At 40.7% G+C, this 25261-nt stretch overlaps 1 protein-coding gene across 2 annotated transcripts in view; it reads left to right on the top strand.

Moving 5' to 3' along the window:
• Window positions 1–11909: 11909 nt before the first annotated feature.
• Window positions 11910–25261, top strand: part of slc12a2 (solute carrier family 12 member 2) — a 74527-nt gene continuing 61175 nt past the window's right edge. The window contains exon 1 of one of the 2 annotated variants that reach the window (XM_053339998.1): window positions 11910–12473. In XM_053339998.1, the coding sequence (XP_053195973.1) occupies window positions 11910–12473 (564 nt within the window). The remainder of the gene's footprint in view (window positions 12474–25261) is intronic. The other variant, XM_053339999.1, reaches the window with a different exon arrangement.

Below are 25261 nucleotides of genomic sequence, written 5' to 3'. Positions count from 1 at the left end.
ATGTACTGAGTATGAGGTTGTGTTTCCTATCTGTTGCCAGATTCTTTTGGACATTTCAAGGCTCAGTCCATGTGGCTGCTTTTCTCCAGTCCAATCACAGAAGGACTGATAATCTAAGATAAGTTCATCTTTATAATAGCTTAATTATGGGGAAAACAGCTGTCAAGCTGTGACTTGAAAGTCTGAGCAGCAGCTCTCTGTAAATGCTGCCACTTACTTTCCAGGGTCACAAATGAGCTGCCAGCACTTCTCCTGCTCCACCAAGGCCTGTCAGAACAGAAACAACTGTGTCTCTGTCAAAAATCACTCCCATCATTATGATTACATGCTTATGTATAATTATGGCTAAAAAAAATTGTGGTCTGTGTGTGTGTGTGTGTGTGTGTGTGTGTGTGTGTGTGTGTTGGACAGCAGAAATGACACTGGCAGGTGGAATATTTCAGTATCATGTTTCAGTCAGTGTAGCTGACAGTTTGCATGTGAACTCCTCCTAAAGTACTTTCTCTGTGTTTTGGCACATGATGCCATGATTTGAGGTGTTTGTTATTTTGTCAACTCACTGTATCCCAAATATATTTAATGTATATTTCATTTGACTGTGTACGTATATATAGTAATACTGTGGTGACCTTATTTGATCCTAACCGACTTATCATGCACCTTTAAATGACTGTTGAGCCAAATCTTCTTGCTGTAATCTTTTATATTTTTGAATGTATTATTTATATCCCAAATCCTGCAGGAGCAATGCGAGGCTGTGCAGTAATACTTCTGTAGTGGTCACAGTTAGAATTCCAAATGTTGTACCATCGAAGGAAAGAACATGTTTAAAAGCTTTCAACACATACATTCAAAATGAGTTCACCATTAGATTGTTTCTATTTAATTGAATTGACTTTATTGTCCACCTTAGAGGAAATATGTGTTCTGCTTCCTCCAATGCATTAAAAAATAAACAATACACACCATATCACGAAGACATTAAAAACATACACCAACACTACACAACATAAAACATACAAGAACTGATAATTGTGCAAAGGGGCAAGAAAACAGCCCCAACCATTGTAATTATCAGGCACAGACCAAGTGGACTCAAATGCAGAGACAGGACACAGGGATGAAGAGTTCTCAAGTCGTTTAATTCAGTTCAAAAGTCAGAAACCAGGAAGTCTAAAATCACTAGGCAGAAATTCAGAATCCAAAAGGTAAAAACTGGTAAATAACACTAATAATCTAACCTGAGATTACTCTGGAACTCTGACAGGGAACTGACAAGACAATCTGGCACAGAAGGAAAAGAGCACACCACATATATACACTGGATAACGAGGCACAGGTGAAACACATTAGGGGAAGGGAGGCAAACAGGAGGGGAGGAAGTTAGACAAGATCTACCAAAATAAAACAGGTTTATGTGTAAAATGTTTTGAAATAAAGGGAATGTTTTTTTCATTGTGTTTGGCAATGTGGCAAAGCAAATGCTTTTTGGAGGGAGGTTACAAGAGTAATACAAAAGATTACATCAACAGAGATTCCTTTGGAACCTGGTTTCTTTATTTTAGGATTATATCCAAAAGATCACAAGTTCTTTAAGAGTGAACACTGATACATATTTGTCTTCTGCATGCTAAGAGATCAATTGCAATGTTTTGTTTCACCTTGCCTCTTTAAAGAATAACATACATACAAAAAGGGAGGCAAGGTTTGTTTGAAAAAATATGGGGATCTTTTACTGTATTTATAAAAAGTTTAGATCTAGCAGAGGATGTAGAGAGTGAATTAAACTGATGTACGTGATAGCTATATTTGTCCTTCATATCTATAATTGTATTTGTCTGAGAAGATGTTCTTTTGTTATGTTGGTTCAGTTTGTATATGTTGATATGGTGTGTTTGTATGTATGTGATGTAAAAAACATTCAATAAATATAATGTTGGAAGTTAAAAAAATACTGTAGTGCATTCATTTAACATCCATTTTAAGTTCAGTGCCTGTATAGATCATATAAAACTGCATCAACATATCATCACCCAGTCACCCATGTGTGCTGTCAGTCAGCAAGGCAGACACAGAGACAGATACTAATAGCTCTTCACACAGGCATGTGACTGCTCAGTGTGCACTCAGGCAGCTGTCACTCCAACGCTGTCTCCCAGAATTCACATTTATTCACTAAACTTCTGTCCCAATTATGTAGCGTTGGCAAACCTAATAATTCCTGGATCATGTTGTGACATTTGTATTTGGTATTGGAATTATAGGAAGGTTGTCTCAGCAGATGGAAGGCATACAAAACACAACACAGGACACCCGAGAGAGAGAGAGGTTCAAACTCAGATATTCTTGAATTGATTTATTTCTCCACAGGGACAATGTACATCCTTATATGATTTCCATTGGTAGTCCCCCCCTGCCAGATGTTACCAGCACAATAAAAAAAACTACATTACAAATAATATAAATGAGGCAATTACAATAAATATTCACAACAGTCATAGCCATAAAATAGTATTGCACACTTCATGTTGCTTCCAGTACATTGTGCTTGTTTAAGCTTTATATCCTGTTTCTAAGTGCAGCTGAGTAGTGATCAGGCGAGGGAGAATGGACTGCTTGGTGTGTAGATGGAGTGTGAGATTGCAGCAATGTAGAATCCGGTACATGGGTCTTATTGTGGTTTTGATGGATCATAATGAATGACAGTGGTAGATATATGGACATTTAGGGGTTAAAGCGCTATAGTGCTGATTTCCAAGTGCTGTCAGTTACATAGTGGTTAAGAATTGCTGTTTCATGGTAACACTTTTGTGAATGCAGCTCAACATGTGTAAATACTGTACATTTTAGTTTGATTCATGCTGTGTTTTGTTGTACTATGGGTGTAAATAAATGTACAGGAGAACAAGTTCATGGATATTCGCTGTGTTCTGATTATTGACAGTGTGATCAAATGATGAAGTGTTTACACAGCAGTGTTAGATCCTCATCTCTTTAATCACTTACCACTAATTAATAGATGACAGATATTTGGAGGGGGATGTGTGATGATTAGGAGGGAGATCATATCATATCTATCAGGGATGAAAGATGGATGTTTGTTTGTATAGAACTTGTCATAAAGTCACACAATGTTACCAGATGAACACAGAGGTCTAACGTGACAAAGTCAAAGAAACATGATCCAGGGTCTCCTCTTGTCTTTTTCCATTCATCAATTAAATCACTCATCCTGCTGAAGTTCACAGGCAGATGGGGTTCCCAGCATTCATTGGGACTGTGAGGTGGCAGCTCTAACCACTGACTTCATTTCTTTTTTGAAACAATACAAAGAAAAAACATACATAATGTCAAGATATTGTCTCTGTGCTGATAAGCCAAATATCTGAGCTCTGATAGAACTATGAAGTAGACTGTTATGACTCCCTATTTTGTCCTTCCTGTGCCACACTCTTCTGATGATGAATAGGCAGCAGTGATATGGCAAGAAAAGACAGGAAGAGAAGAGAAGAAAAGCTACTAACCAGGGATGTAAACAATGCAGGGTTTCAAAAGGTCTTTAGAAAATCTGCTTTGCAAATGTTTTATGAAGAAGGAAATGCATCCAACACCTTCATTACACCTCAAGTGTCCCACACAATGACTTCTGGTGAGTAACACATCGGTTTACAGGAAGATTCTACAGGGTCCTTTTAAATCCTGCAGATTGAATGAAGTGAAACTAAGCACAAAATTGAGAACAATAAGAATCACTGAAATAAATGGATTGACTTATATAATATAATATTTCTAGAGAGCAATCAATGAGTGTTAGTTGGAGCATCTAGTGGTCATAGGTTATAGTGTAAGCATGCAGAAGTTTTCCATTGGCTCTATTCCATCTTTTACACATGTGTGTTATGATCAAACCTACATTTTAAATACAGTAAGTTGAGTAGATAGAAAGAGTATTATCAGTATTTTTTCTTGCTGGGGAAAGGAAAAGCTAAAGGTGCTGGGATTAGCTACATGAGGAAAAAAAGTTAAATAATTGGATTAACCCTCCTGTTGTGCTCCCGGGTCAAATTGACCCATCTGTTTTGACTCTTCCTTCCTTCCCTCCTTCCTTCCTTCCCTTCTTTCCTCCCTCCCTCCTTTCCTTCCTCCTTTCCCCCTCCTTTCTTCCTTCCTTCCTCCCTCCCTCCTTCCTACCTTCTTTCCTTCCTCCGTCCTTCCTTCCTCCCTTCCTTCTCTCCTCTGTCCTTCTTTCCTTCCTTCCTCCCACCCTCCTACCTTATTTCCTCCCACCCTCCTACCTTCCTTCTTTACTTACTTCTTTCCTCTGTCCTTCCTTCCTTCCTTCCTTCCTTCCTCCATCCCCCTTTCTTCCTTCCCTCCTTCCTCCCTCCCTCCCTCCCTCCCTCCCTCCTTTCCTTATTTCCTTGACTCGAACACAACAGGAGGGTTAAATGAGGAAGAGGATAAATCATTTAAGGATGTCGACTTTTTACTGTAAGCCAATTCTAAATGCAATATGTCTCATTGATCCAATCATGATCAGTGTTGTACTTCCATGTTGTTATGAATATTTTTGTAAACTTGACTTACATTGTGAGATTCTAAAAGCTACAATGAAAGAATTCCTTTGTTTTATACAAAGTCTACAGTACTACCTGTAGTCTGTGGGCCACATGGAGGGATTCAGTTTGTGCCAGGTCACAAGAGAAGGAGGAGGTAAGGGGGAAATGAGGGGATAGTGAAGGATGACCATGTTATAACAGAATACATCCAAAATGCATTTTTAATAATGTATTAATTAAAAAATATGAATTACACTTGGGTCCAGGTTAGGACTGAGTATCAGTACTTGATACCTTTAAAGTACTTACAGAAATAAATTGATACCAAGTCGTATTGAAACGTCTCCTGTCAAATGTTAGCAGCAATCCATCCTTTATGCACCCAGAGCTAGAAAATATGACTATTTGTATGGACTTGCTCAAAGCCAATCAATGCCAGCGTTCTTTGATTTAATGCGACATGTGATTGGCCCACTACCACAGCAGCTACAACCTGTCTGTGGTGGTGACGTTGTGGTATTTGTGTAAAATCAAATCATTTAGATGTGAAGGAGTGGTGGTGTTTTATGCAATGGAATGCTTCTATTCACATGATGGATATTGAATGAAGCATTCAGCTGGTATCAGTGTCACTTTAAGGGTTCTTCGATTGTTACTAGTATCATCATTTTTTAAATGATACGCAGCCCTACTCCAAGTTCAAAATCAGTCCTTCGTTAATGTCATTTTAATTTGAATGAATAACAGCTTTGCTCCCATTCAAGACAAAAGGTTTATTTTCAAGATTGTTGCTCTTCTCTTGAAATGCTGACTGTCTAAATAAATATAAATTAAAATCACTCTACACACTTGAACTTTTCTGGTTGGTAAACAGGAAGTCTGTGGCACGTCTCAGAGGTGTAACTGGGTGATGTGGTGCTGAAAAAATCCAAGAAAGTGGACCGATGACAAGCTGTTCTTGGCTTTACTCAGCAAGTAAGTCAGCTTTCCTGTTTCATGAGGCTGACCTCACAAAGTAAAGAGTTGGATAACTTGATTATCCACTGGGAGACAAACATCACTTGTGTATGTTACATGACTACAATCCCTCTTTGTGTTCAATTCAATTAAAAAAAAAGAATGTTTGACTCAAGGATAATGAATTTTAGAGAGTAACAGTGGATGTAAACATGATGATGGTAAAAATCTGATATGTGGTGAGAAACATCACAGTTATGATGATGAAGATGGCGAGATGAAGGCATGACGGGATGATGGCAGAAATGGTCCTATCTGTATTTTTTGTTTTTCATTCGGGTCAGGAATGGATTGTTGTATTTCCAGTCTAGAGGCAGTGAGAATAGCAGAGGACCAAGCAACAGTGTGTCACAGCAGCCGCTTCAGACTGTAATGATCTCCTGCTGGAGAGAGCAGCATTAACTGGATTAGCAGTCCTCCTGGCTAATGAGCAGGAGAAACTATCTGGGGGGTCTGACCTTCTACACTGCAGTGAAAAGATATAGCAGAGTCTGTCACAGTGTTATTATCAGCATGACACCCTGCTGCAGAACAGGCAGCCATCCAGACCAGGAAAGGCAATTTTCGACCTGATGGAGGATGTCATGGAGCAGCATGAAGCCTATTTCTGTGTTCTAATATCCCGCTTGTGTGCTATTTGAGCAATCAAAATGTTTCCTTTCCTTTCCCCTCTAATCTCTGCAGACTGCTGTGCATGAGGATTGTGATGTTGTTTGGTCAGACTGTCTAATACTTTGCTCTGTGGGGGGCATTGTGCTGGCATGATTTAGGTCCACTTACCCTAACCCTAACCCTAACCCTCTCTTTATTTATTACCTGCTGTAAAGCACTTTGGTACACCGAAAGGACTGTTGTAAAGGGCTGTATAAATAAAGTACATTTACATTTAGATTTACACTTGTCCTCTTAAATGGAAAGATCACTGTGGCAAATCTATACAAAGTAGTTGTGAGTGATCATCTTTATCACTATGATGAAACATTTCTAACCCGGTGGGAGTGGTCTCTACCAGGATGACAATGCCCTCACCCATAGGACACGAGGGGTCACTGAATAGTTTGATGAGTATGAAAACTTGAATGAATGCATATGTGAGGGGAAAGATGCTGCAGCAGGTTCTTGTCTAGTTAACATAGCATGGAAGGAGGAGAACAAACACAGTCCCAATTGTAGCTTCTGTGGAGCTTTTGATATTATAACAAAGTCTCCAAGAACAGTTGTATGACATTTTTCTTTAGGTTCCACAAACTGAAGTAGAAAATTCAGATGTCACCGCCATGTAAAATAAATGTATTAGCCCCCCCCCCCCCCCCCCCCCCCAAATGGACTTACACAGAGACAATGAAAAAACAGCAGTGTATCTGATATGTATAAAAAATTGATATGAATATGATAGAGTAGGTGTTTAAGTGTGGAGGAAAACAGCGGACATGAACACAGGAAACCTCTGTCCCTTTCCTGTCATTAACAGCATCCACTGGCCTTTGTAGTAACACTTCCCAAAGAACTCTAAATAGACTATGATGTGAAATGGTGGTTTCACTGGTGCTTCACTACTCTGATTCACTGATGTTTGTTTTGTTGAGTTCAGTTGTGGTTAAATTTCACATTTGAGTTGCTTACAAAATGATCATGGCTTGTTAACTAACAGTCAAATTGCCCAACGTACAGTCAACATTGGTCTCCAGAGGATAAATCCTAAGTTTGTTCATTTCTCTGCTGATACTTTGGTCTATGACAATGTCTCACAAACAAATGAAAAAATCCCTTTGCTGTGGATGATCCCTGACCTTTCCTCTGGTGTCACCACCATGCCACTGTTTCCTCTTGTATGGAAGAAATACCACAAACCAACTAAGATGAGACAGTTGTCGTTAATTTAACTAGTTTTCATTTAAAAAAATATAATTATAATGATTCTTGTTTGTTTATGAAACACATGTGACACTTACTTCACTCACGCTGCTGAGTTTCACCAAAAGTAGTCCACACCCTCCTCTAATGGACCAGCTTGTTTGTGGGCTGTTAGAACATTATTCATGATTCCCTACTCTGATTGGCTGGCAGCACTGCAGACCCCCACTCCCTCCCTTAACAGAAACACTGGCTGCTTTACCAGAGAGAAGATGTTTATCAGTATACAAACAAACTGCTATAGAATTATTTACATAATAAATAGTATTCTTTGTCCCCATTGTGAGTGCTGGAGGGTCATCAACCCCAGGACTAGACTAATTAAGCTCTTGTGCTTTCTACACATGAACTCTACATGAGTGAATGAAAGGGTTAAAAAACGGTTACTGGAAGCATTTACCACTTTTTTAAAAACCACAGCAGCTCATATGAAAGATCAGGAATGTTTTCTTCTTGTTGGTCCTCAGTTCATTACAAACATCTCATCATGAACAACACACTATCTTCTTCATCATTTATGTGACCATTTAGTATTTTGTCAGCATTTTACATTTTCTGGAATACAGAAATGAGGTTATTGGCACTAGTCTAACTGATTCATTCTCTCCTTCTGCTACCTGTTTACCATAAAGTGTTTTTGTAACGAAACACTCCTTTATTCTCTGTATCTGTTTAAGGTCTGTGGGTACCAGTCCAGTCAGTCTAGATCAATATGAGTGCTGACTCATGCAGAAAAAATGGCAAAACTCACTGTGAGCAAAAACCTAATCTAGCTGCTACAACAGCAACCTGCTTCTAACAGGCCTTTACCCCTTCTTTTACCCCTTTTACCCCTGAATATGATATAGTTGAAAACAGTTGCATCTTGCTCTTTTATACTAACAAATCAAATGAAATTCTAAAAGATTCTGGATACAGCTGTGATGAAAGGACTCTGAAATTACTATTGGAATGTTTGTGTCTGACATTATTCATTTTTATTTATATATTTTCTTTTATATCTTTGAAAATCAAAGTTTGGTTATAAAAAATGATTTTAATTGAATTTAAATCAAATTTTAAATGTATATTTATTTTTATATTTATTTATGGTTAAGTCATTACTTTAACATTATTTTCCTTTCTGATAGGTCAGTACTTTACTACTTTATTATTACAATGTTACACATTTACTCTTTGTGTCTGTTCTGGAGGTTAATGGTGGTGAATGTATGTATATGACATCATAAGCGATATGTTGACACAACAATTGTGGGCCACAAATATTCAGTGGGCATGACCAGGTGCGTAAATGCTGCGGTGTACTTTGTTTAAAGAACAACAAGCACTGTCGTAAATATAAAGATCACAGATGACACAATATGTATGTTACTCCACCAGTAAGGCAAGGCAGCTTTATTTATACAGCGCATTTCATACACAATGGCAACTCAATGTGCTTTATATAAAACAACATGATTTATTTCAATACAAGCAACCAGTTCAATTTCTGTGCTGTAACAAAAATATAACTCTGAACCCCATCTTGTTTTCACCATCTGTATGCTGCTAGATAATGATAATGGTACTTTTTATGTAAAAGCTCTAAAAACATCATAATTTATATTAATGGCCTTTGTTACTGTATCAAGTTATTCCATGGGTATCATGTCACTAAGCTAACCCTGGTCTAATTTAATTTACCACCCAAACAGCCAAACCTGATTATAGTGATTCAATTTGTGGAGCAATGATGTCTCACAAGGTATGATTATAAGGTCAGTGTGATCAATAGTTCAGAGTACTATCAGCTCAGAGGGAAACACTGGTCCTCAAGGCTTCCTGAAGTGACCTGTAAGGAAAAGGCTTTGGGTGAGGCTTTGCACCCAAGCATTTCACTCATATGTGAAAGATGAACATGTGATAGTTGAACATATAATTGTGACAGCATGGGTGTTAATCTGCTGCTTTAGCATCAGGAATTTGCTCTAATTCAGTCACACCAGTGAGATCCAACACTAATGTTGGGTGATAAGACCTGGCTTACATCTGCAAGGTGTTGGATGGGGTTGAGGTCAGGGCTGTGTGCAGACCAGACTCATTCTTCCACTGCAGAACTGGGGAAATGATTTGATTATGGAGCTGGCTGTCTCGTCATGTTGAGACAGGTAATGTAAACCTAGAGCAGCACTATTGTCTAAACATCATTGTATGCTGGAGCTTTAAGGTTTCTCTTCATTGGGGTCAGAGATGGACTCATCTGTTAGCATGCCCTCAGCAAAAAAATCTGTTTGGCCTTACTGACCCTCACCCTCATTCTTTATGTACACTGTCATCTCAAAGTTCTCATCTAACCCACCACTGCTACACAGGAATACAAATGACTGGCCCCGATTTCTGTGTAAGTTTGAGGCAAGTTATTTGACACAACTTGAAGTAAAATAAAATTAGTTCTTTGTGCTAGATTTTGACAAAGGGCCCCTCAGCAAGACAAGAGCACCAGAAGATGTAACTCAGAACCTGCGTAAATGGATATTGTATTGTAGTAGTGCAAATTCTCAAACAAGTTTGCAAAGGATCCACTCACTAAAACCAGCTGATATGTAGTGAATGTGTCTTGTGCCTCTACAGCTGTGTACATGACAGTTTACTAGTTTAAGATACAATACATATCATAAAATATGATATAGGAATTTTATAAAGGTACTTAAAATTAGTCCATGCACCTTGAACAGAAAAATGCTAATTGTTCATTTATGAATCAGTAATAAAGAACCAGTACCTCCTACCCCCACTAATAAGAATGAAATCAAAGTTTACCTGACCTTTAATATTTATTTATCTTTTATACATTTTTTAATTTACTTTAATTTAGTTAACAATACATCTGTACTTTCCCTTCCGCAATAGTTTCAAAGCAGGACTTTTATATGTAATTTCATATTTTTATTTGTGTACAGCTACTTAAAAAAGAGATATGATATAATATGAATATTTCACTCCCACTAACTTGCAGTCAGCAAAAGTTGAGAAAACGAATCAAATGATTATATTTATTTCCAGCACTCAGCATTAAATTGGATTCTCGTCATTTTGTCTTAATGTTGGAACTGACAGTGTTTGAGTCTCTTTATTAATTTTATGAGAAAAAGATGTATTTGCACTTCTGTATATTGGTGCTTTCTACAAAAATATTGTACAATAGTATATGTACTGTACCAGTTTGATTAAAAAATACCTGCTAATTCTTTTGTATTTTTTCAAAGACTTGTCACTGGCTGACTCATCTGAGCTGACTGGTCCTTCAGATGTGAACACTGAATTTACTTTGAAACTGTCCCACACATGCTTTGGGGGCGCAGCATACCCTGCCATTCATTATCTTGTAGCTTTTGTTCTGGTTTGTTGTGTAAGGTTTACACCTCTAATGACACTATTAACTAAAACATAATGTTCTGTAAAATAACAGCTGCTCAGAATGCTATGACCATATGTGCAGTACACTTATGTTCAGCATATGTTCAAGTGTGCTCTGATGTAGAGGTGAACATATGTGTTGGGGCACAGGTGTGGGGGGTAAATCAAATTCTGCTTTGAGCCATAAAAGGCTTGGGCCCCCCGGGACACAATGCACTACTGCAAGAGAAGTGTTAACCCATTCAAAAACTACTTCTGTAAGGGAAAAACACCGCGGCATTAACTGTTAAACCCCACAGAATGGCGGCAGACACCCTTCAACTTGTCACAGCTTACCTATACAGGAAGCTTCCACACAGACAAACAGACAGCAGCGCACACAAAGAGCCTGTTGGTGCAGTTTTACCCCTCCTCGTCCCCATCTCCATAGGAGCATGATAACGTCACGCCTACTATTTGGGTATTGTGATGTAATATCGCGACATTTCCATTCCGGTTGAAAAAAGAGACGCGAACGTTGTAATCTCGCGAGCACCCCCCTCGACTGGAGCCCACCCTTCAGTGATGCCGACTGCAGTGTGTATAATAACAGCGAGGGAAGCTCTGAGAGTCTAGGAGGAGCTGCGGCAAGGTCGACAACAGCATCCTGCTCACAACTAGAGAAAGACGAGAGCTGGACGGGATTTAGTCCAGTGGTTCCGACAGAACGAGTCACCAGGTGATTTTTTTTTTGGATTTACTGCGACGGAACAAGAAGGTGGAAAAGTGGCTGAAAGTTTCCAGTCTGTAGCCTCATGTACCGAGACAGCTAGCGAGCTGTCCTCCACTACTACTGCTCTCCACACGGCTACCTGGCGCGTCTTCTCACCGGGCAGACCAGCGTGTTTTTCTCTGTAAATAGGACGCTAGCTTTTCGGTTGTGACAGAGAAACTCCCGGGCTCCACACTTCCTCTACTTAGTTTCGCGGGCCCTAACGTGGCTTTCTCCACTCGTTTTCCACGTTCATTGGTGTTTTTTGTGCCATGTCAGCGCCATCCTCCGCGCCTTCCGCCGCGCCGGAAAATGATTTCCTAGCTCCTGATGGGGGGCAGAGGCCGGCGGGTCCGACACCCAGCCAGAGCCGGTTCCAGGTAGACATTGTGGCAGAGGCAGCTGGTGCCACTGAAGACAAGTCCCCGAGTTCCGACGCCTCCACCACCGTCCCATCCAGCGATAAGGCCACTTCGAGCGCTCTTCCAGAGGTTGCTGATCCCGGAGCCGGGGGAGAAGAAGCCAAAGGCCGGTTTCGGGTGGTGAACTTCGCAGATCCGACCGGAGCTGGGAGCGAGGCCTCTCCGGAGGCATCGCCGGCTGAAGGACTGCAGAATGGGGACACGGTGATGAGCGAGACCAGCTTGCATTCATCCACCGGGGGCCAGCATCACTATCACTATGACACCCACACCAACACTTATTACCTGAGGACTTTTGGCCATAACACCATCGATGCCGTGCCCAACATCGACTTCTACCGGCAGACAGCAGCGCCGCTGGGGGAGAAACTCATCAGACCCACCCTTTCGGAACTGCACGATGAGCTGGACAAGGTAAGTCTCCACACATGGCTGTAAGAGCGCGGAAGAGACAGACATAACGCTGCGCCGTGTCTCCCGCTCTCAGTATGCTGCTAGAAATGAGTCTATGACATTTTTCAATATTTATAACAAGGAACACACAGCACGCGCTCCAGTGTGTGATCAGTTTATGAAGCTGACATCCTCAATTCACCCTCACATACAGCAGACTCTATCATTTCTATCCAGGTCATGTGTTGTATATAGGTATTGACAGTCTGTGCACATGTGCAGGCTGAAACAACATGTGCTTTTCCTTCAGTGCTCCCTCTGGATCACAGCAAGCCTGCACTGCTGCTCAGGCTCTTAAAGCTGTGATAGAGGTGTAGCTGATGCTTTTATGCTACTGTATTTAAAGAGCATCTTTTGCTCATTGGACTGGTTGTAATTTGTCATGTGGTTCTCTTGTGAATGGCAAACTTTGATTGGTCATTCAGTGAGAGGGTTTTTCCCAGCTGATAATGTTCCAATAATATCATTCACTAATCATTACTTGGCCTACAGTATGTGGGTGCACAAACAGATATACATGTCATTCCAAAAACATGAGCAATAATCTGCTGTGTCCACAATCCTGATAAGCATTTCCATTTTGGAAGTTGACTGCAAAGATCTGATATTGTAATGAGGTCTAACTCTGATGCAGGATGATCAGGGCTGGCTCACAGTGGGTGTTCAGGTGTTGGATGGGGATGAGGTTAGATTTCTCCACAGCAAACCAGGAGAAGCATTCTATTATGAGGCTAGCTCAGTGTATAGAGGCATCCTCCAAACTATCATTGGATGCTGTAGCTTTAAGATTTCCCTTCACTGGAACACAGTTGCGTGTGACCTTTCAGTCTCAAAATAAGCTTTAAAAAGAAAATGACTCATTGAATCTACACTTCATGTCCCTGTCCATATACTTTTTGGCACATGAATATGAATACGAAGTGTTCAAACTCTCTTGAAGTTGGTCAGTGACTTTAATTCTCTTTGGCAGCAGTGAGCTTCAATCATGTCCCATCATGCTCAGTTTTTACCCCCAGGCGAACTCGACAGCAGCCGACTTGACTGATTAGTTTCTCTGTGTGGATGTTACTTACAGTGAAATCAGCTGCTGTGTGTTGTTTGGAAGGACAGAGGGGTCATGTCGACTCCATGTGGACCCTAGGAACAGTAGCTGCTGCCTGGTGTCACGGCCAATGGCTGATCCTGATAAACTAATGCGTTTTGTTTGAGCCTATTGGTGCTCTGATATAACATTTAAATAGTACAGTGAGCTGGAGCATGTTTATCTGACCCTGAATAGTTTTTAATTGTCAAGGTTACATTTTGATAAAGTGTTGGAAGCAGTTTCCTGGTGAATACATCTCTTAGGCAGTGTTCATACCTGCCGTTAACATGCGTCTGTAGTGGACAGGTCTAAGTGTGTCTGTCTTCACCTGGCATTACAATGTGTCTCCAATAACCACGTGTGATTGGATGTCACTTCTCGTCTCTATATGCAGATTAAGATACATTATCTCTGTTTGCAAAAACCACATATGTCTTTTTGGTGTTTACAACTGATGGCAGGAAGCACAGTTCTTCCTGTCAAATCTGATAGAGATTAAAAGAAGAAGTTGACCTTGGCACATGGTGCAAAATCCAATGGAAACTGAGCTGAACAGTTTAGATTTATACTAAATTAGATCATATTTCACGTGTTCTCCATCCAGGAGAATCCATGTTCCCCGTTGTTGTGGCTTCTTCGTCTTTAATTTGATCGTGTTGCCGTGGAAATAAGTACTGCTCACACACAGGATGCTAGTTGAGTAGATATACTGCTAGAAGAACTCCTGAATCTAGTCTGAGTGATTCGGTTTTGAAGGTATCCTCGATGCGTATTGGTTGCATTCACACCTGAGCTGATCACCTATAATATACGTGTGAAGGTGAGGTGTAAACAGAGCCACAGCTCCTGATGAATGTAAACACTCTCACTCACTCTGGAGCAGCTCTCTGTTCTAAAGCCTGCACTGTAAACATCTCAGCTATGAATAGAAGACATTCATAGCATGCAGTACATCATCGCCGCCGGCAACCGTTTTTAACTTTTATATCCCAGAGTGTTTCTTTCCGAATTAGAAGAGCCGTTGTGTGACACAGCTCGAGCAGATGATTATCATTATTGATAACAGATCTGTGTAACAGCATTGTGTCTGTGTGGAGCCGCTTAGCTCAGCTCTGTTAAGTGTCTGTTAATTAAGTCACTTACTATAAAAGAACACTGATGGATGCTGAATTACTGCCTGTGTATATATATATATCTGCTGCTGTTTATTTTAGGACATAAACAGACATTTTTTAACAGACTCTTTATATTTCACACACACTGTAAAGATCAGCTGCTCTCTGCTGGACACACTGGATCAGAGACACTTCTTCTAAATGACCTCCAACATATCTTGCTTTTCTCTGCTGGTGTTTCTTGTTAGATATCAGCTGACACGATGTGCTGACATGTGTGTCTATATGTCACTGCTAACATATAGCGGGTGATGTTTATAAAAATAGATCTTTATGAAAGAATCATCAGAAAACAAGAAATATTCCAGTTTGCTTTCTTGGATAACATTTTGTGTGTGTGTGTGTGTGTGTGTGTGTGTGTGTGTGTGTGTGTGTGTGTCAAGTGAACTTCCTGTACAGGTGTTTGAGTTAAGACAAAATTAAAAAACATTTAGAACATTTTTTTTGTTGAATGGAAAAATTGGTTTCTATTCTGCCTACCATCATTAAACCTAAAATGACACTTCTCTCTCTCTCTGTGTGTGTGTGTGTGTGTGTGTGTGTGTGTGTGTGTGTGTCACTAATGTATCAGAGTTTCTACATTTTAAATCTCTTTATTTAAGAATTCTTGACATCAAAACCAGTTTAGAAGCCAGTTGTGGTCCAGTATAGACCTCACACTAGTGTGATATACAAACAAGCATATTTATTCATGTTTGGTACATTTTCTATTCACTTCTGTCTTTTTAATGCACCAAAGTGATTTAAGTACCAAATCAATCAACCGATCTCAAATATTAAAGTCAATCTCAAATATCATGGCTTCCATCACATATTTTTATCACAAATGTTTTATAACCACCTTTCAACAAATCTGTCTCTTTATATACATATTCTGTATATGTGAGATTATTGGCCGATTTATCTATAGGAATTTGTACTCCCTATTGTTGAATCCCCAGTCTGCTCTAGTCCATCACCACTGTCCTGTCAGTGGTCACATGATGCTGAGTCTACTTGGTCAAGAAGTGTAGCTTTAAACAAAGCAGCTGATTGCTCCAGCAGAGCCTTATCCTTTGGAATGAGTCAAATAAAGCACATTTACAAGGAGCATTTATTGCTATAAAAGTAGTTACATGTGCTTAAACAATCACCACAAGGTCCATTTAGTAAATGTTTTAGAGATTTCAATTGTGTCATGTGATCATCATTATCATCTGAGTAGTCTACTTCTAAGGACTGTTTCCAAGCTTTTGAGCCAACATGGACCAAGTAGTAAGAAACTTGAAATGAAATTGAAATGATGCTGTTTCTTGTTTTTCTTATAGGTGATAAATGGCTTTAATTGTAATTTGACATTTCTTTGGAGCAGTTTTTGGACATGTTATGAAGTTAGTTAAGCATTGTCCATGAAGGGTTTAAACAGTTTAATCTAACACATGATGAGGTGATTCAGAACAGTGATGGCTGACCTACAGTTCAGAACGGACTATTGTTGGTAAACCATGAGGTCCCACTGACCTTGTTTTCAGCTGTAATATCAGGCTGTGCAGGCGAAGGCCATCATGCTAACATTCCACAGTGAGATTTGCTCCTGCTCATTAGCTGCATCACTCCACAATATTTTGTTTTGGTTTTGTTTTTAGTTTTATCTCCTGACACTTTGAACATCTCCCACACAAAGAACATTATCAGTCCAAGGCTAAGAGTGAGACATTCTAAGAAAAGGAGTAACTCATACTGGACATATCACTGGATGATATTTTGAGCCTTATTTTTTCTTAGTCTGGAATTCTAATCATTTAGAATGAACTTTATGTTCCAGCTCAACTTACTGTCATAATTACTTCTAGGATTTTGCTTCAAACTGTGAAAACTGTCTTCCATTTATTCTGTCATTACTATCACTTCAACATTTCTGATCTTTTCATAAATGTAATGAAGTATCATGATTTTCCACCTGTAGAGTTTCTTGCCTCTAGTTGTACAGTGGAGCATTATTTTTAACGATGGGTCCTTGTTGTATTTGTCTTACACACATGTGCTTAATAAAGTCTTGTTGAATGTTTTATGAAAGACAAAGTCATATTTAATTGTGTGAGCGTTTGTAAATGCCTCTTACACACACATTATGAGCAGACATTTGAAACTATTTTACAGGAAAAGACATATTGATGATTTTATAACATTGATTGGCGTATAATAAGAGATAAAAAAAGCAGGGACACAGAGTTAAAAGTGTATGTAAGTCATTGGCATTTCACAGGGTCCTAACATCTGTTTTGGTGTAAATCAGAATAAGTGTCATCAGAATCTTGCGGGTGCAGATTGGGTGTGGTTCCTGGCTCATTTCTTCTTCTTGTTCTTATTGTCCTCTGTGTCTCTAGTTCTCTCTCCACCTAACCACTCAGTACAGATGGCGCTCACCTACAGCTCAGTTCTGCTCTATGTGAAAAATGCCCAGAGACAACTTCTGTTATGATTTGACGCTATATAAATCCAACTGACAAGACTTGACTCAGTGAAAATATTACTTATGTTTGCTTACAGTAAAACTCAGCAGAGCTCCTTCAATTCCCTGGATTAGCTAGAAAACAGACATTTGTGGTTGATAATACGTGACATATACATTAACGCTTTGCCTACTCATATCTATGTGAAAGTCTAGTTTATTGCTCAGCTGTTAAAAGTCCATAATTGTGTTGCAACTCGCAAATAACCAAAATGGAACATGGCCAAAAGTGTATTGTCATGTGTATGTAAAAAGACAAATAATCCAATATAATCCTCATTGGATTTTTTAAAAGCTCTCAAATATTGATGTATAGAGTATACTCGCTTTAGAAACAGTATAATTGGGTAAAGCAGTTCTATACATGCTGACCTGCATACGCATGTAGAAAGACACTTACTGCCTGGAGCCATACAGTTACTTACTGGAAATGGTGTGACCGTTGGGTCTGTCAATACACAGGATGTGATGTAACACCCAGTGGGTAATGCACAGCCAGCACTAGTGTGTGACTTGTTCTAAGAAACAGGTTTATATAGTTATCTGGAGTTCAACCGGTCGAGGCAGATGGTCGACCACCTAGAGTCCAGTTCTGTTAAAGGGAAGAAACCTCCTTGCCGCTGTCGCCAAGTGCTGCTCATGTGGGAATGTTGGGGCTCTTTAAATGAAATGAAGGGGTACAGTCTAGACCTGGCTGCTTTAGAGTTCTGCGTAGACTTAGATCTGAGCATTCAACTCAAAGTTCTCAATTAAATCTGATTTGGATGACGTGAGGATGTCTTGAACTGAGAATGGACGTGTTCGGAGCCTGTGTCAGGTTTGTATAGCCTTGGGTTTGGATGGACTGAGGGTCTTGAGGTTTGGCAGTACCAGTCAGGTTCAGTTGAGCAGGACTCTGGGTTGACTCTGGGTTGTCAGGTATATCCCCTTCATGAGCAGGATGTCTTTGTCCAGGACTACTGCCTCCTGTCAATTGTATAGTAAATGAAAAATGTTGAAAAGCAATCTCCCTTCCCTCTTCCTTTTAATATTTGAAGCAGGTGATGAGCTGTTCCAGAGTAGCTAGTGATGAAATGCTGGTCTCATTTTTCTCAAGGTTGTTGAGAAAGAGGGCCTCTATTGTGTCACTTATTCAGAACATATTGAGTCTTGATGGAGAGTGTCTTAATACAACATCAGGAGCAGAGCTGGTTTCATCACCACTAAATTAGTGCTGCTAGCAGATATGCACGATCAACTGATAGGCAACAGGATTTAATTAGCTGCTGTGGCTGGCCGGCTTCCACAGAGACAGCACTGTGTGATTCAATATGTGGCACCGGGACTCTAAAATTCAGGGGGTTTGTGGCAGTTTGAAGGTCATGGTGACCCGGGTGTTTCCACTGTGTTACGTCTACCGCTGCAGAGTTTTCCTCTCTCTCTCTATGTGTGGCACGCCCAGATCGAAATGCGGAATGGAATTTCCACTGTACCAATTGATGGTTTGCCAATGAACTTTTCACAGCAATCAATGAGTCATTCATTGTACTGTTAGGGTAGTTAAAGAGCAGGAGGCTGACTGTGTTTCCATGGTGATTGTTGAACAGCTCTGGAGCTTCATGTTACCTGAAAATGACGGTGATGCTGAGCTCCAGTGTGTGTTTTTGGAGGATGTCACCAGCAGGAACGTCTTGCTAGATCAGGCTCTTGATCAGCTTCAGCAGCGTACTGTAGCTCCATATCGAACAGCCAGAAGGGAAACTGTGACAGGGCAGATTTATTCAGTCTGAATCGGCCAAGCGGAAACGCATGGTGCTTTAAATATTGATGCCCGCCCCCTTCTCTCTCAGTGTTGCACCACTCTGAACAGGACACCATGTGTAGTTGTAGCATGAAGCTCTTTCCTGGTTCAGCAATTAAAGTGAGGTTCAGGATGAGCTCAATGTAAACTCTGACCTGAGCACAGTGGTTGTAATTGTCCTGTTTTGCTGGACAGTGGCCAGTTCCAAATATGGGTTGATGATAAAAGATAAAATGTAGTGGAATGTGGCAACTACTAAATATTGTCTATTGATTACTTCTTGAGGAATCCATTTATTGCTCAGTGTGTGAAATGTCTCTAGAGTCTTATTTTGACAAGTCAACAACTCCAAACCCACAGTGGTATAACAAATGTTAGAGATCAGTTTTCTGCTGATTAATCCTCTCAGCTCTGTGTTCTATATTCAGAGGACAGTAGCAGCTGGTTGAGTCCATGTCCAGCTGTACAGACTCTCATATGGCACTATACAGTTCTAGCACTACTTGACTCGACACCTTTTCCATTACATAAAAGTACCTACTCAACGTGGGCGGGGTCGTCATAGCACGGATCCGCGATCCTGCCGTGACTTCATTTTATACTCGACACAAACACATAAACAATGGAGGACATGGAGGCAGTGGTGTACTTGCTGCTGTATGTGGCTTTCTGTCACACACAAAGCAAGAGAAGAGAAACGTATGACTGTAACGCTGTTGACGGTATTTAAAAATGCCGGGTTTGATTCTTGTGTGGGACGGCTCTACCAGTGAAGACTCTGACCAATCAGTGGCCGGCAGTCTGTTGACGTCACATTTAGTATCGGCTCGGCTCGGCTCGCTTGGAACCTCAGCAGAGCAGGTACTAAAAAAGTAGCAGGTACCAGGTACTATCCCTAGTGGAAACGCAAAAAAAACGAGTCTAGTAGTGCTAGAACTGTATAGTGGAAAAGCACCATTAGATTGTGGTCAGTTGCGATTTTCTACTTTGCTTTATTTACAATGAAGACCTGACCTTCTTGAGCTTGTGCCCTGGACCTCTCCAACATGTTCTTGTCAGTGGTTGTATATTTAGGATCCACTACTTCTTAAGTATCTCAGTAATATTTGTTTATATGGTTTTGATTGCATGTCCTTGTCTCTTCAATGATTTGTTTAGTGGCTCAAAAAGCATTTTCCCCATAGACCACCACTGTAAAGCTGCTGACAAGATCAATCATGATTCTTTCTATTATGAATTTTTGATCCGTGGTGGTTTTATATTTGTAAAACTTTCCTCCAGCTGAGAAAAGCCCAGTGACATCATCATGATGTAAAGTCTGTTGGCTGAGCAGGAATTAGTGGGCAGGACCAGGGGGAGGAACACTCCCAGGCTGCGCCAGCACATCAATTCTTATAGGAATGAATGGGTGCCATTTTTGGTCCAGTATCCAGCTCTTACAATACATCCATGCATTTATGCTGCCTTCCAGTTGTACTCAAAAGTCAGAATTTCGGAGTTCTTAGTCAGAATTTTCAACTGGAACGGCCCCTGGAGTCGGATCTCCGAAAGTTGGACGTACCTCACCAGCCCCAACCTCAAAATCTGTGATGGCTTCTCCGTACATCAACAGTGTGAACGTTGTAATAATATCCTGTTTATTAGAAGTTTTGTCTTATTTGTGTTCCATTAAATCAGTCGTACACACAGCACTGTCCAAATACTATCTGTAGATGTGTTGCTGCAGTGTTTGTATGAGACAGCAATACAGTATACTGGTATTACTATCAGTAGCTAACCTGGCTACGACTGGTATTACTATCAGTAGCTAACCTGGCTACGACTGGTATTACTATCAGTAGCTAACCTGGCTACGACTGGTATTACTATCAGTAGCTAACCTGGCTATGACTGGTATTACTATCAGTAGCTAACCTGGCTACGACTGGTATTACTATCAGTAGCTAACCTGGCTACGACTGGTATTACTATCAGTAGCTAACCTGGCTACGACTGGTATTACTATCAGTAGCTAACCTGGCTACGACTGGTTTTCTGACTTTTAAACTGGAATGACTTCTAAGATAAATGGAACACAGCCTTCTTCCTTCTTCTTCTTCTTTGTCTTCTTCTTGACTATAAACCACATTAAAGGTGCATGCTGCCACCTACTGTACTGGAGTATACAATGTCACAGAGAGGGTGAGTGCGGTGTGCAGCTCCTAAAATAGAAAATCAGTCAATGAATAAATGTATGTGTGGGAAACGCTCTGTTATGATTCTAAGATATGTAGATATGTTTGGATTGTTGCTTTAAACACAGCTGCTGTTTATTAAAGATGTTTCCTGTGAGACCTGTAGCTGTCTCTGTGCTGTAAGTTTAGACATCAGCAGTGTTGCGTTTTCTTTGTTTTACAGTTGCTGTGTGTGTGTGTGTGTGTGTGTGTGTGTGTGTGTGTGTGTGTGTGTGTGTGTGTGTGTGTGTGTGTCTCCTCCAGTGTCTTAGGGGGGTTAGTTAATGAGAGCTGCTGTTAATAGCATCTCTAAAGCTCTGCTGTTGTCATTTCTGGAGCCTTTTGTTAAAAGATGTAAAAACCCCTCCCAGCCAGCCGTCGCCATGGACACCAACAGGATACTAGCAAGTGTGTGTGTTTTTAAAGGGTGTGTGTGTGAGGAGGGGGATGCTCAGCCTTAGACTTTTAGATATTTGTGTTACAGCATGATCCATTCTTGATATGTGACCATGATAGCCACAATTTCACATCAGTGAGAGACTGATTGTGTGTTCTGCTGCATTCTTTGACTTTCTCTGTAAGACTATGAATGAAAGAATCCTTTAGGGATGATCAGTGTGATGAATACACTCTTATAGAAACTAGACACTCACTCAGATATCTCACATTCCCTCCTTTCCTCTGTGATTGATCACATATCTCACACTGTGCAGGTGAGAATCATTTATGTCTCACAGCTTTTCTGAAACTGAACCAAACCTCAGACCATGGTCAATTTTTGGGGGCATTACAAACCCTTACATTCATACCCTGAAGACTTATCCTAACTCTAAGCACTACTTCCTTATATATTAGGGTTATATAACCCTAACCCTGACCCAAAAATCAGCCTTTTCCCAGTTTGGGTCGCTGCCCTTGTCCACAGTTGGACAAGCTGTTGTTTTCAGGCAGTTTCAACACTTTGATTGTCAGTGATGTATGTTGTATAATGGAAGGTCATGTTTTACTTGTATCTGTTGTACATCACTGATATAACTCTGTCAGTAAATCTATATTAACCAGTTTCCAATATTAGAAGTTATACATGACTTTGACTGACATACATTTATCAGGGTGTTGAAATACACAATTCATTCAAATGTATTAGAATATCTGTGATCAATATATACAATAATCACCACATTTCAATACATGTGAATGTATTAACAGGAGCGCCCTGTAGAAGCCCCGTGGCACTCTGTCAGGCAGTCATTTCAGAAATTCAGATGCCGAAATAGTCGATCAAATTTATGAAGTAAACCCACTGTTCCTATCCAGAAACCACTGAATTACCACCTCAGATGGTTTGATGTTGTGAGCTTACCATCCACAATATTTCCACACACTGCTTTTCAGATGACATGGGGTCATAATTATCTGCTCAAGATGGATGCTCTGTGTCCTCCATTTTCCAAACAAAACATATCATTTCGGTTTAATTTACAGATGGGTCAAGAGGGGGGCATACTATAACCTACAAAACTTTTAGAGCGCCCACTGCTGGCTGAGATGGCAAACAACAAAATACCAACTAACAGTCTAATGCGCTACAGGTGACATTTTAAAATTCTAATGGGTTCATTATAGTCCAAGTATGATTTTTTTCATGTCATGTTCAAACGAGTGTGAAAAGTGAAAAGTGAAAAGTGACATCACTAATGCAGATGTTGCTGAGTTGGTTCAGAACTTGTGCGTGTCTTTGCTGTGTAAATATAAACACAGCGCTAATTCAATCAGATAACTGCCTCATAGTCAGAGTAGAGCTTCACACCTTTTGTTAAAATCCATGCATATTAATGATGGTGAAGTGACAGATGGAATAAAAAGCAGACATGAGGAAAGCTGCCAGCTGCTGTGACTCCATGTTTGAGGTCCAGCTGCTGCAGTGCTCACCTCCCCTTACAGAAGAAGTGAGGTGAGCTTGCACAATGGAACCTCTGTTAGAGTGTTACGAGTTTGAGTAAACCCCCCCACCCCACAGCTCTTTATTTTTCTTTCTCTGCTCTCTTCCCCCTCTTTCTCTTTGTTTACTCCACCAATGGTTGGACTGAGAAACAGGAAGCGAGGACGCCCCGGGCTTCTGGTGTGGCCTTTTAACTGGAGAGGGTTTCCTTTTTGTCTCAGCATCAGCCATGGCCTTACAGCTGTTATAACGCACACACACACACACGCACACACACACACACACACACACACACACACACACACACACATATGTTTAGCAACAGCTTTGTAAGAGAGAGAGAGAGAGTGTGTGAGAGAGTTTTTGTGGAGGACCTGGCTTCCTTCTTATCCCCACATCAGAGTGCGTCACATGCAGCCTGATGTCAGAAATAGCTCAACAACCCTTACCCCTCCCACCCCCACAACCACCCCCCCTCTCCTGAGACCATTTGTACCAGCCACATGTAGAGTAATCTTACTAGGAGTACATGAGAGTTTGTTTGCTTCCTCTCAGCTCTGTCAGGTGAAGAATCAGCAGCAGTCATAAAGAGTCAGTGCACAACTTAATGTCAATGTTGGATTATTAAGAATGTGTAACTGCTGACTCTGCACTTGTTCTATCACAAGCATGATCCATCATTTCTATCAGTTGTTTCCTGAGAATTTACTCACATGATGTCAATTACTGACATGACTGTAATAATCCATTATTACTCAAGAAAGGATTCATATTTATTACATTGTAACCTGCTGCTTTGATTTGTCCCATTGTCTCCTTGGTGAACACTGTTAATATAACTTATAGGAGGGAAAATGAAAAGTAATTCTAACAAAAGAATTAGTGGTTAATTGAAATCTAAAGTAAAAGAGTTCCACAGTGGTTGTAATGAGGTGCAGCTCTGTTCTGTTATTTGATAGTGGATGGCATATATATATATATATATATATATATATATATATATATATATATAATGTCATTATTGTGACAGACCTACATTGTTGCTTTATTGTTACTCTTGGTCAGAGTGTGTTACTCCAGACTGGAACACATTTTCTTGACCCCGTTCTTGTTCAGATAATGTTGACCCTTTAACACTTCACTGATGAAAGCAGCTTACTAACACTTTGACTTGTGGAATGCAGCTTTATTGTGTTCTGCTGCTGAGAACACAAGAAATGTGAGAAATTCCGGATGTGAACCTGTTATCGCCGCCGCCGCCGTAGGTGACCGGTGACCTACGGGGCCCAGTCCACCCAGCAATGTGTGACCCAGTCCCCCCAGCGCCATGTGACCCAGTCCACCAAGTAATGTGTGACCCAGTCCCCCCAGCGCCGTGTGGCCCAGTCCCCCCAGCGCCGTGTGGCCCAGTCCATCCAGCAATGTGTGACCCAGTCCACCCAGCGCCATGTGACCCAGTCCGCCCAGCACCATGTGGACCAGTATGAGTGATCTGTGATGGCACATGTGTAGCTGTGAATGGCAGCAGCTGCAGCCTCTCTGAGAACAGATCAGCTCCTGCCAGATGTACTCCACTCTGCTGAACACTGTGGATGTATTGACTGAAGCTGACATGACAGAGGCCAACAGCAAGGCATGCTGGGACTGAATACTCACCAGTTTGGTGTACATGATCCTGTAACCTGACACCCTGCCTCACTTCTCACGCATACATGCTAACCAATCATCAGTCACCTCTACAGCCCTGACACTGAAACTCTGGCATTGAATTCATGACAGTGACAGGATTTAAAAAGAGGAAAGTAGTATTGATAAAAGATCAGTCCTAACTATCAACCCCCTACCTCCTACCCCTTACCCCCTCCCTTCAATCCCTTCAATCTCAGGTTCCCCACAAGGGGAACCTGAGATTGAAGCTCCTGAAAACACCAACATTTTCCGGTTTCCCGTTTCAAGAATCTCAACAAGGTGCAGACATACAATAAATGTAGGTTACAATAACATTTTCTACCCCCCCTCCCCCCTAAACACAATATCTCCCCTGCTTTGCTAGAGTGGAATTTT

The sequence above is a fragment of the Scomber japonicus genome, chromosome 19, assembly GCF_027409825.1.
Source record: "Scomber japonicus isolate fScoJap1 chromosome 19, fScoJap1.pri, whole genome shotgun sequence".
In the NCBI taxonomy this organism is placed as follows: domain Eukaryota; kingdom Metazoa; phylum Chordata; class Actinopteri; order Scombriformes; family Scombridae; genus Scomber; species Scomber japonicus.
Note: the sequence above shows the minus strand (reverse complement) of the source record. Positions and strands in the feature narration are given on the sequence as shown.